The sequence below is a fragment of the Gymnoscopelus braueri genome (genome assembly GCF_963280865.1).
Source record: "Gymnoscopelus braueri genome assembly, chromosome: 7".
NCBI lineage: Eukaryota > Metazoa > Chordata > Actinopteri > Myctophiformes > Myctophidae > Gymnoscopelus > Gymnoscopelus braueri.
In genome coordinates, this window is record NC_137608.1 from 14,314,566 (window position 1) to 14,327,469 (window position 12,904).

The 12,904-nt window shown below is 40.1% G+C and overlaps 1 protein-coding gene across 4 annotated transcripts in view; it reads left to right on the forward strand.

The window, feature by feature from the left end:
- The first annotated feature begins 4,103 nt into the window (after positions 1-4,103).
- LOC308088592 (uncharacterized protein) overlaps positions 4,104-12,904 on the forward strand; it is a 234,271-nt gene continuing 225,470 nt past the window's right edge. For 2 of the 4 annotated variants that reach the window (XM_080433118.1, XM_080433117.1), the window contains exons 1-7: positions 4,104-4,136; positions 5,698-6,975; positions 7,649-7,763; positions 9,203-9,321; positions 9,811-9,996; positions 10,936-11,014; positions 11,758-11,882. In XM_080433118.1, coding sequence (XP_080289244.1) covers positions 5,904-6,975; positions 7,649-7,763; positions 9,203-9,321; positions 9,811-9,996; positions 10,936-11,014; positions 11,758-11,882 — 1,696 coding nt within the window. In that variant the 5' untranslated portion in view covers positions 4,104-4,136; positions 5,698-5,903. The remainder of the gene's footprint in view (positions 4,137-5,697; positions 6,976-7,648; positions 7,764-9,202; positions 9,322-9,810; positions 9,997-10,935; positions 11,015-11,757; positions 11,883-12,904) is intronic. The other 2 variants (XM_080433119.1, XM_080433120.1) reach the window with 2 other exon arrangements.

Consider the following 12,904-nt stretch of genomic DNA (forward strand, 5'->3'; position numbering starts at 1 on the left):
CACAGCTTCCCTGTTCAACCTCACCCAGTCTGTCTCACCTTCAGCCACACTGCCTCCGCCATCTGACTGAACCTTCCAACTAGAGATAGCTGGGAGAGAGAGAGAGAGAGAGAGAGAGAGAGAGAGAGAGAGAGAGAGAGAGAGAGAGAGAGAGAGAGAGAGAGAGAGAGAGAGAGAGAGAGGGGGAGAGGGAGAGGGAGAGAGGGAGAGGTAGAGGTTACTTCTCCAATCTAGTGCTGATGTTATGTGTTTGTGTGGCAAGTTGACAACTATGTTATTTCTACAGTTACTATTGTGTGTGTGTGTGTGTGTGTGTGTGTGTGTGTGTGTGTGTGTGTGTGTGTGCGTGTGCGTGTGCGTGTGTGATCCATCCATCTATCTATTTAATTTGATTTGATTTATTAGACGTCACAAATAAAAAACACATGCTACATGTTTATCAGAGAAACGTCAAGGATATAAACACAGCAACAAAGTCGTGAGACTTATTTCCGTTGTGGTCCTTGGTCTGAGACAAACAATACATTACAACAAATACAGGCCAGGCCGTACAACAATAAATAAAACACTCTAGAGCTAGATCTATCTATCTGTCCATCCATCCATCCATCCATCCATCCTTACCCTGTGCCACTCCTCCATCAGATCCAATGGTTCTGATTCCATAAGTGAATCCCGTATCAGGACAGACCAGACCTCTGGACCGACTCTGACCCAGAGATGACTGCAGACAGAGACATCAACATCTTACATTTCCATTTTTATACTGTTGTAAACCTTTCATGTGACAGTCTGTGGAGTTGTGTGTATTATTAATGGATATTGATTGTGTGGTTGGTGTGACATCTCTTTACGGTACATATCCCCTATAGTTTAACACAACATCACATACAAGGCCTTTCCTTATCAACACTACACTGAGATAACGATTCAAGTTCCACATTAGACAGCCATGACACAAACAACAGAACAGAATATAACCCCATGGGATTACTGTGGGATGCAAATGAGAACAAAATGCGCTACTACAGTAACTCACTTGTAGCATCTTAAGCTACATAGACAAGGGGGAGCATATACCCACAGTATGTTCCCTCCGCCATGTGCTCCCTGAAACAACTTAACCCAATCCCTATCTTAACCCCAGCCCCCAAACCGAGGGAACATAGGACTGAGGGAACATAGGACTGAGGGAACATAGGGTGACCCTGAATGACCCCACCCCTTAAATTAAGATGTGCAAAATAGGGCCCTTAGAGCATCGGCCACGCTGGAAGGTCTTAAGTTAAGACATAAAATTCTTAGGATTCAGATTCTTCATTACCAGGTCTTATGTCTTAATTTAAGACCTGGAGAGGTGGCCAACGGTGTTTCCTATTTCGAGAACGGTAAAAAATACCTGAATTAGTCATGGCACCATGGTGTGACTACTTTTTTTAACAGTTGGCAAAGGGCACAGCGGTACGATTATACAATGATGCTAAAAGGATCACACAAAAAGCCCTGAGGGCTTGTTTCCATTGTGGTCCTACGTATTCAATTCATCAAGACATACAAACCGTCCTCAAAATAGCGAAACAGCATGGGCCACGCCTCCAGGTCCTAAATGAAGACGAGCAAAATAGGGCCCTATACTCTGTTTAACACTATTTAACACAGTTTAATGTGGTCTAACTGTTTAACACAGTTTTACACAGTTGAATGGGGTCTAACACTGTTCAACACAGTTTCACACTGCCATCTAGTGGAAACTTGAAAAGCAAGATGATGACAAAATATAATGGGATTGAAGTTGTCCCTCGTTCTGAGTGGAGATGTGTTAAATATATCAGTTATGGATACATTCATTGAGGCTATTTAAAAGAGTTACTGTACTTAGAAAGGGGTGGTCACTGAATTATAATTTATTTAGCTGTCAAGCAGTCACTGACTCGAGTAGACCTGGTGGTTCTCAAACTTTTTCATGTCAAGGACTCCCAACTTGACACTTATTAGCCCGCGGACCCCCATTTGAAAAGATATGCCAGGCAGGGACCCCCATACGAGAAGATTTTTACGGCTCTAGCAGTGATTGTCAACCATTTTCATTTCAAGGACCCCCAGTTTGACATGCATTAGGCTACGGACCCCCATGTAATTGCATTTCTCTCTCTGGGACCCCAATTTACATTGTAAAATCAATGTTAATTTAACTCTGAGAGTGTACAAATGGAACCAACTCAGAGTTACAGACCATAAGGGTCCATTTGGTCCCTAACTATCCATCATTTAGCTGGGGATCCCCTGGAATTCCCTCAAGGACCCCTGGGGGTCCCCGGACCCCACTTTGAGAACCAATGCTCTATAGACTAGTGTAATAACCACTAGTTTGGTTTAGTTTAGTTCAGTTTAGTTAATTAGTTCTTACCCTGATCAGCAGTGGATTGTTCAGCATGGAATCTCTGACGGTGCCAACATGAGCTGAATGCATCTCCCCTCTCTGATGAAGAGAAGAATATTATTATCAATAGGCCTATTATCTGTCATCCTAAAGCTGCTTCTTTCTTTCATAAACCTTCCTTTCCAGGCCATCTGTAATCCATTCATTGATGTGAATGCATGCATCCATCCATCCATGATCCATCCATCTATCCAATCAATCAATCAATCAATCAATCAATCAATCAATCAATCAATCAATCAATCAATCAAAACTTTGTTCAGGACAAAAACGTCACAAAACATATCCCTCTACTGTCTACTCTATTCATCTAGTTTAGATTTAAATCATTGCAACAGTGAGTGAGTAGAAATTGCTCCATTACTACTAATAGCCTATGTGGAATGGAAACAAGCCCTATCAGGGCTTTTTGTGTTATCCTTTTAGCATCATTGTAATATCATACCACTGTACAATTTGCAAACTGTTAATAAAGTATTCAATCAATCAATCAATCAATCAATCAATCAATCAATCAATCAATCAATCAATCAGTACGTTACTTCTAACTATAGCCTGCTAGCTACTAATTTAAACGAGTACTGATGGTGCGAGTATGATGATAGATACAATACAAAATTAACACAAAAAACACGGAATAGCTTTGGATCAAGACTATCATAGATGTATTTTATCGGTCTTGATATTTGCATATTATCAAAATAGATAAAATACATCTAGTCTTGGTAGCAATGGGCAGCATTTCAGTTTAGCTTTTAGTTTGTTTTGGAACTCGCGTTTTAGTAACCTCAAACATCTGGACAGCTCAGAAAGAGTATAGCCTAATGACTCATTAAGCAATAATTTGCTCTTGTTTACCTACAACTCCAAACTGAATTAAGTGATAATTAGATGTGGGCTAGTTTATCAGTTTATCAGTTAAACTCTACCTGTAGCTCTGCTGCTGCTGCTGCTGCTGCTGCTCGGACCTCCTTTGTTGTTGCTATGGAAACCAGACGCTAAACAAATGACAAGTCACTGAAGACAACTTTTAAATTGCGTGGGAAAAACAAACAAAAAATACATTACAACTAAAAACACATTCCTGCAGTGGTGTAAAGTAACTGTAAGTACATTTACTCAAGTACTGTACTTAAGTACAATTTTGAGGTATTTTTACTTTACTGGAGTATTTCCAGTTTTCAGTACTTTTACTTCTACGCCACTACATTTCAGAGGCAAATATTGTACTTTTTCTCCACTACAATTATTTGAAAACTTTAGTTACTAGTTACTTTGTAGATTTGGGCCATTTGAAAATAGAAGATCTACATGCTCCAAATGCGTCACATCTGTTTTCAAAAGACTTGCAAATATTTTACATTTTGAAAACTTGTGAAATGGGACTGTCTGTCATACCATACCATAATGATACCAATAGGCTACTTTTGTAGTACATTTTGAATTACAGATTTACTTGTAACAGAGTATTTCTACATCACAGTATTGATACTTTACTTGTGTAAAACCTTGGAGTACTTTTTCCACCACTGGTAGTCTGCTTTAGGAGCGCAACACATAACCTTAACATGTAGTAATTACACCCTCCGACCAGCAGGTGGCAACAGCAGGGTTAAGCTAACCAGTTTGTAAGTTAACGCATGCGCTGTAGAATACAGGAAGTAAACAAACACTTCCACGCTGCCTCGTTGTTTACGTGAGTGTCTCTGTCCTTTTTCTACAAAGTATCATTTACTATTGTGTTATAATGTAGTTATTTAGCGGAATAACTTTTATCCAGAGTGACTTACAAAGGGCAACATTAGAGTAAATTACATGAACCCTTGTCAACAAACGACATAAATTGCTTCTAAGTAACTTAACTGTCTAAAACAACATGTAATACATCCTTAACTTCTGTGCACATCTATCAATATATAAATATCACATATAACATGCGAACAAGTAACTAGCATACATGTAACGACTAGCATCTCCTTCAAAACCGCCCTAAAAGAATATACCTACAGGTGGCTGCAATTCTAAACTGGCCCCTGTAAAAGTCAAAGCCTAGCCTAGGTTTTAAATCCTATTAGCTGACCTTGTATTGAACTGTCATGTGCTTTTTTCTTCAAACTTCTAATAAAGTATTCAATCAATCAATCTATGAAAGAAATGGGTACAAGAAGTACATGGAATGAGGAATGTAGATAACGCCTGTGTGTGTGTGTGTGTGTGTGTGTGTGTGTGTGTCAGTGGTGGAAAAAGTACTCAAATGTTGTACTTATAAGTAAAAGTATCAATACTGTGATGTAGAAATACTCCATTACAAGTAAAAGTCCGGGGAGAGTATAGGGGAGTAAAAGTACAAAAGTATTGGCATAAGAAATGTACTTAAAGTACCAAAAGTAAAAGTACTCACTATGCAGAATGTCCCATTTCACAAGTTTTCCACAAAAGAAAAGCAGATCTACAAGATAGATTTGGATTATTATTGAGTCTAACGAGAGCATTATTTTTATTCTGACTGAACAGATCCATCCAGAAGTAATAAATAAGTAAATTAGTCTGTTTTTTACATTCAACCTAATGGACGGTTGATGTATCCGCTGTAGCAACAACTCATAATGCAATAACGGCTCATAATATAATAACCTAAATCCTATCCTATATTCCTACATTACATTATTAACTAGTTATTACATTAGGAACCGTTATTACATTTTCAGTTGCTACACTGTTCATTTATGTTGTATTGATACTAGCTGATTGGATGTTTGGCTTTTTTGTTGTCTCTTCTCTGACACAAATTGCCAGTTTAACCACTTAAGCACTGTGCTTTTTTTTTTTTTTTTACAAATTCTCTGAAATAACCGATCCACAAGCTCACATTGTGAGCTTGTAGATTGGCTATTTCTCCTGCTATGACAGGCCCAAAATAGGAACTTCAGGTTGAAAGTGGCTAATGTGTTACTACTATCGTCTCAGCCGGGTGGAAACCTCGTATGTCCAAACAAGTTACTTTTCAAAAACACTGCTTTTGCGCCCCGTTTCAAGCTTGTAGATCTGCTACTTTTTGATGCTTTTGTCTGACGCTGTAGACCAAGTAGGGGCGTTAATTAATTTACGAAAACGTTAAGATATGGAGATAAGAGGTTTCTGCCCAACAGCAACGATATCTTACCTTCTTCTCTCAATGGTCTTTGTTAAAAGGTGTGTTGGTACTGGAAGAGTGTACAGGTGGTTTCCATAGTAACAGTAAGTTGTCTGTTTTCCAGGTGTGCGTATGACGTGGCAGACAACAACGGAACAAACACGGTGACATAGCACTGTAAGAACCAAGACAGCAGCTTCCTCAGCGCACCTCCCTCGCCTCCTCAGAGCACCTCACCTCCTAAACGCACCTCTTCCTCAACGCACCTCTTCCTAAACGCGCCTCTTCCTCAACGCATCTCCTCTGCTGTGTAATAGTCAGAGTGGTTCGATGTCGCCTTCTGTTGACATCAAAACTCCTTCTCCGAGGAGCATGAAGAGTAGTTTGGACGAGGCTGGACCTCCTTCACCCATTGACCTAGACACGCCTGAGGAGGACAAAGAGGAGCAGGAGGAGAAGAAGAAAAAGAAGAAGAAAAAGAAGAAGAGAGAGGACGGACAGGATGTCTCCCAGCCCGTGCAGATGGACGTAAGCAAAGAGAAGACGAAGAGGAAAAGAAGGATGGAAGACGAGGGATCTGAAGTGATGGAGAGAGAGAAGAAGAGGAAGAAAGGAGGAGAGGAAATGAGAAGAGAGGGGGTAGAGGAGGATGTCGTGAAAGAAGGGGAGGAGAAGAAGAGGAAAAAGAAGAAGAAGAACCTGGAAGAGGAAATGATAGTGGAGGTGATCGTGGTGAAAGAAGGCGGAAAGAAGAAGGTGAGGAAGGAGAAAAAGAATAACCTGGAAGAAGTGATAGAGGTGGTAGAGGAGATCATGGTGAAAGAAGGCGGAAAGAAGAAGAAGAAAAAGGAGAAAAATAATAACCTAGAGGAGGAAGTGATAGAGGTGGTAGAGGAGATTGTGGTGAAAGAAGGCGGAGAGAAGAAGAAGAAAAAGAAGAAACTAGGAGAGGAAAGGATAGAGGGGGTAGAGGAGGATGTGGTGAATGGAGGGGAAGAGAAGAAGAAGAAGAAAAAGAAAAAAGTAGTAGATCAACCGGTAGAGGAGAACGCAGTGAACGAAGGCGGGGAGAAAAAGAAGAAGAAACAGAAAAAAGTAGTACATCAAACGATAGAGGCTATCGCAGTGAACGAAGGCCGGGAGAAAAAGAAGAGGAAAAAGAAAAAAGTAGTACATCAAACGATAGAGGAGAACGCGGTGAACGAAGGCGGGGAGAAAAAGAAGAGGAAAAAGAAAAAAGTAGTGGAGGAAACAATTGAGCGGGTAGAGGAGAATGTGGTGAACGAAGGTGGGGAGAAAAAGAAGAAGAACAAGAAAAAAGGTGTCAAACTGGAGGAGAAGGGAGGAGGAGTGGTGGAGCTTAATGGAGATGGAGAGAAAAAGAAGACTGGAACAACACAAGGTGATGTCCTGTCCTTGTGTCATTGAGCAGGGCACCACAGAATGAATGAGTCTGTTGTGATCCTCTGTTATTATAATGATGTGAATTATGGGCGCTCTGGTGGCGCAGTGGTGAAGTAGTTGCTCCACCACCGCTGAGTCTGGGGGTTTGAATCCACCGTGGTGCATCCGGCTTCGTCGAGCGAAGGACCCCCAAAATTATATGTATTTGGACCCCCATCTCAAATATATTGTTCCAGGGACCCCCAGAAGCAAAGATTTGAGTTAAAAATTGTAAAAAATTGCTTTAAAAAAAAAAGAAGGCAGATCTCTACAATCTCATCCGCGCTATGAGCTTGTAGATCACTTTGGTAGAAGTTTGGGTTGTGTAGTTGCCATGCCATGATGTATCTCTGATTGTGATTATAGAAGAGATATCTTCAGTAGTTGCTCCGTTCATTACAAATTGATAATCCAAAAATATTCTCTCCATTATCTTATATTGCACAGTGAAACAGGTCTCACTCAAAGTCACTCTTTTAGCACATAAACAAAGACGATTCTTACACTGTAATTTTAAAAGCTTTGTTTTAAATATGAATGAATCAAGCTTTAATTCAAATGAAATGAATCTTATGCTGTGACACAGTCTGTCTCCTCGTTGTTCTGATCCTAGCAGTCTATCTCCATTTCAGAGGCGAAGAAAAAGAAGAGAAAGAAGAGGGCGACATCAGATGGAAAGAGGGAGGGAGGAGAGGAGGTGAAAAAAAGAGCACCGTTCAAGATAGACCTGTGTCGGCTAGAAGACCTGTGAGTAGACCAGCGGTTCTCAAACTTTTTCAAGTCGCGGACCCCCATCTGAAAATATTTTGTGCCAGGGACCCCCAGAAGAGAAGATTTGTTTCATAATTCCTATTCCTATTCATTAATATTTGTTAATTCATATTTTTAACCACGCACCTGACACAATGAACCTTTCAAAGGTCAGCGGTAGGGCAAGGTCAGAGTTGAAGCCCGTCCGAAACGTTGGAAGGAGCATCTATTGACCTTATGTGTCTTGCTCACGGACGCCTTGACAAATTGCCGGGGCCGGGAATCGAACCTGGGGGGGCCTTCATCTTCCCAGGTGGCTTCTGTACCCATTCAGCTGTGGCCACCCTAATCTAATTCAAACATTACCTGCACTACATTCAGTGTGCAATTGTGTTGTTATATTTCTAACTGGCCTATGCAATGTTAAAATGATAAATGGTGCCTTTTATACAGGTTTAGTGCCTTTATCCAAAGCGCTTTACAATGTGCATTACATTCACCCAGTTACACACACACACCAATGCCAACGGCGGAGGAAACTAGGCAAGGTACCAACCTGCTTATCGGGAGCAGTTAGGGGTTCAGTGTGTTCTTGCTCAAGGACTCTTTGACACTAACCCAGGGGGAGCCGGGGATCAAAGCGTGGTGCGGTGCTACTTTTGTTATTTTTTAATTTGAATCCTGAAAAGTAACTGTTTTGGTCTATATGAGGTTTCCACCCAACAGAGATGATATACACTTATAATACTGTTCCCACTGCTCACACTTTTGTCTGACCCAATGTTCCTTAGTTTCATATTTTTAGTTTTATACTTACACTTAAATATTTTTTTTATTCTTATATCTTACGCTTATATTTTGTGCTTTTTGATTTGTTTACTAATAATAATATATTCCTGTGTCAGACAAATGCCCTGTACAGTATGTGAACATGTTGGCCAATAAACAGAATATATCCTTCTACAGCACTGCCACCCAGGATTGGAATAGTCTAACTCCATCCCTCAAAACATGCAGTTCGCTGGGCTCATTTAAAAGAGCCTTAAAAAAGCACCTTTCAGGTGGCCAAAGGAGGAGGTAGTACCATTTCCCCGTTAGACAGCAGACCCCCCCCCTGTTCTTGTACATATCATTTTCCCCCTCTTTTTTATTTTTTTGTTGTACATAGTGATATATTTTTTGCTGTTTTTTTTTTAATGATATTCGAACTGTGGTGCCACTATATATGTATATGAATTGAATACCAAGGCCCTCATTGGAAACAAGTCCGCAAGGACTTTTATGAACAGACCTGTTAGACAAAGTATTTTAAATGTAACTGTGCTGTTTTACATTTTTTGCCTAATAAAATATTCAATCAATCAATCAATCAATCAGATATTAATATTAATATTATGTTTATATAGTTATAATACTTCTTTGTCTCTACTCTCTAGATTAGAGGAGCCGGATGTGAAGGAAATCTTGGAATATTTTCCTCGTGTCAGATCTCGCATGGTGATCGAGAGACTCCGTAGATATGACCTGCACCGCTTCAGAGAGTTCAAGAAACAAGGTACTGACACAGAAAACTGACAGATACAAACTACTGACACAGACTACTGGTAGATTACTGACAAGTACAAACTAAACTGCTGACAGACACAGATTACTGACAAGCTACTGACAGACAACAATTATTAACAAACTAAAGCAAAGACAGAGACTACTGACAGACAAACTACTGATTTACAGACCACAGAAAGATTAACTAAACTACTGACACCAAATTCGCCAACTTTCAGAAAATTTGGTCACTATTTGTGATTTGAAGGGAAACCCAGTTGCTGTCTAGTGTCTATGCTACAAACGTTCTGTTACTGTGTTACTGTAAATCCATTGACCAGGGGGTAACTTGAAACAAGCTGCGGTGAACTTAAAACAGAGGGTTTGACTCCTCCCACATTGAGCTAAATTGTCATTCTGGAATGATAAACAACCAAATCTGTAAATGGCTCTTCTTTTTTCTACCCCAATCCATCCCCACCACACCCACCACCTCCAGGGATCTCGTTGCGTAGGGGGAGGTGCACGGCTGAGGAGAAGAGCCAGATTAGGACAAATGTGAAAGACTTCCTTGTGCTGACTGGCATCACCTCAGCTCAGGACCTATTCTTCCCTCATCGTTGCAAGGAGCGGTCTAAAGAGATCAAGAAGCTCAGAACCGAGCACAGGTTCATGGAGAAGATGGGTAAGATCTAAGATGCTTACACAGGTCTTCATACCCATCCTTACCACTTGGAAAATGTGTGCAAGATGAAACCACTGAAGCCCTATAACTGTACCTTGTCATATGACAGATGTGAAAATAGCGTATCTACAAGCTCCGAGCTATGAGCTTTTAGATCTGCTATTTTCAAACAGGATCAAAAACATCCAAAAACCATTTGAATGCATGTGCTGATCCCTAAACGAACAGAGATCAAGGGAGCTACAGTGTGCGGTCTTTCTGGTTTGCATTTTAAGTGACTTTTCATGAATAAGGCATCCGAAAACAAGTGACGTTTCGAGCCAATGTCGAACGTCATTTGTTTTTCTTGTTTGCCTTTCAGATCTGCTATTTTCAAAAATTGTGGATTTTTTTTTACCTATAATGACATGCCAAGAATAGGGACCCCAGGCTCAAAGTGGTTCGAAATAAATCTTGATTGACAGTGTTTTTGTACTCTTCTGTCTCCATGTAGTTCGCATGGATTAAAGTTCTCAGTCGCCATGACTGATTTCAGTCATTTGGATTCCATAGAAGCCAGCATGTCTTCTATGAAAGCATGTTGCGCACCGAAAATAGCAGATCTACAAGCTCACAACACGTCACGCTGCAACGTGTTGTGAGTTTATAGATCGTCTATTTACAGATTTTATTTTATGATTAGGTCATTAGTTATTTTAAGATTAGAGAGTATTTGAAGCGATCAAACTAGCAATAGAATATATGTTTAGAATCTTCCATAAACATGAATGGTCTCAGAAATGTCCTAAAGCAAAAGGTTAAAAGCCTATTGTTCTGTACGTGGAACAGCAGCAACATAGGTTTAGAATGATAATAATACCTAAACATCATCAATAAAAAAGATTTTGTTTTGCTTTATTCCATGTTGTTTGTCTCTCTCTCTCTCTCTCTCTCCTCTAGGGGAGGGTCTTTACAGGTCATGTTTTCAGGTTTACATCCTCGCCAAGAAGATGACCGATGAACTCAACCACTTGGGCAGGTCAGAGGTCATCTCCTGACAACACTCCATCTGACAGAACCATTGTAACTGTAGCTCAGTGACTCGTTTTGATTTTAAGTCACTGTATAAAAAGATGTGTCGTCGCTGTCTGGGTGGAAACCTTGAATGTCCAGAAGCGTTACTTTTCAGATAATGGAAGAAGAAGAAAAAGGACCTGTGTTGTTCCAATGGATCCAATGTAGTTATTATTTAGTCACAAGCTCGTGTTAATACTTGTCGTTGGTTACAGACACACTTGACCACTTTAACTTCCGAAAATAATACTGATAATAATTAAACAGGGAAAAAAGACGATCTACAAGCTCACAACATGTTGTGTTGCGATGTGTTGTAGCTTTTAGATGGGCTGTTTTCACTGCTTTTGCATGACTAAAGTTGAAATATGGAGATACAAGGTTTCTGCCCAACAGCAACAATATACACCATCTTAGTCATTATAAACCTGTATATAAACCATCTTAATTATAAATATATATATACAGTACATTATGTTCTTACATTCTAAGTATGTAAATCATCTCCCAATATAAACCCCTGCTGTCTCCTACACGGTCTCTCTCTCAGCTGTCCTATTGTCTTTTTCTCCTACACTGTCTCTCTCTCAGCTGACCTATTGTCTGTCTCTCCAACACTGTCTGGTTCTCTCTCAGCTCTCCTCCTAGCTATGGCACTAATGGAAGTATATATTATTTTCTATCACTCTGTTTCCATTGCCATGAAAGGTTTGACGATGAGGAAATTCTCATGCTGCAGAGGCTACAAACTCGCCACGGTAACGACTGGCGAGAGATAGCCAAGAGTATGGACCGGAGTGTTGAGTCTTTGCAGAAACGATTCGCTCACATCGGTAATGACACAACACACATATACACACACATACTTTATACAACTGGAGTCTATGATCACCTATCACAGATGCGTATACACCTTTTATCAGTATATGCGAAGCCGAGGTGTTTAATGATCCTGAAGGGGGTTTATTTCTAAACAACGACCGGCACGCCGTCAATTATCCCGCTTAGTACACGGCTACTTAATTGATAAATTGACCCAAAAGTAACAACAAAACGGAGGTATTTCCTTGCTTATGGTAATGAAAGTATTCCATCGCCTCGGAAAACAAGGAAGTGTTGATCATACATTTTCAGTTACTGCATTGTCTATTTCTCGCTTCAAATGTTTTCAAAAACATTCCTGAGAGAAATGTTTAGTTGTAATTGACATTGTGTGTTGGTTTACAAGGCTGCCGTGTTGGATACAGCATAAAATCAAGCAGCGCAGCAGGTGCTCTGAGCCTTTGATTAGACAGCAGGCTGTTATTGAGCTCATCGGTCATTATTCAGAAATAACACACCTCTGAATTCAGTCATTGAAGAATCAAGCATTCAACCAAGCCGTGTAATAAACGTATATAATGTATGTATACGTGGACCAGAGGTCGCGCTAGGATTTTAAACTGGCGGTCCCAATGTCCGGACTATTTCTACTATTTCTCGGACATCTGATTAAAATATTGGTCATACATTTTTTATGCATGAATGACAAGCAGGTGCGTAAATGCAGCCTAACACTGACATCATATTTTGGATTGAACTATTTGAACATAAACTAGTAATATACACATTTTAGGTTCATCTTGCACAAATACATTAATTAATGTTGCGTTTGAACATATTTTCTTCAGAATAACAAACTATCAAAGGGTAGCTAGCTACTGCACAAAAATGGGCAGTTCAGATTCATCCTTCATAACGTGGCTCAGCAGCTGACCTGTTAAAGGGCAAGACCACTTTGGTAGAGGTTTGGGTTGTGTAGTTAACTTGCCATGATGTAACTCCAAAGTGGACAAGAAATCAAAAGTAATTGCTC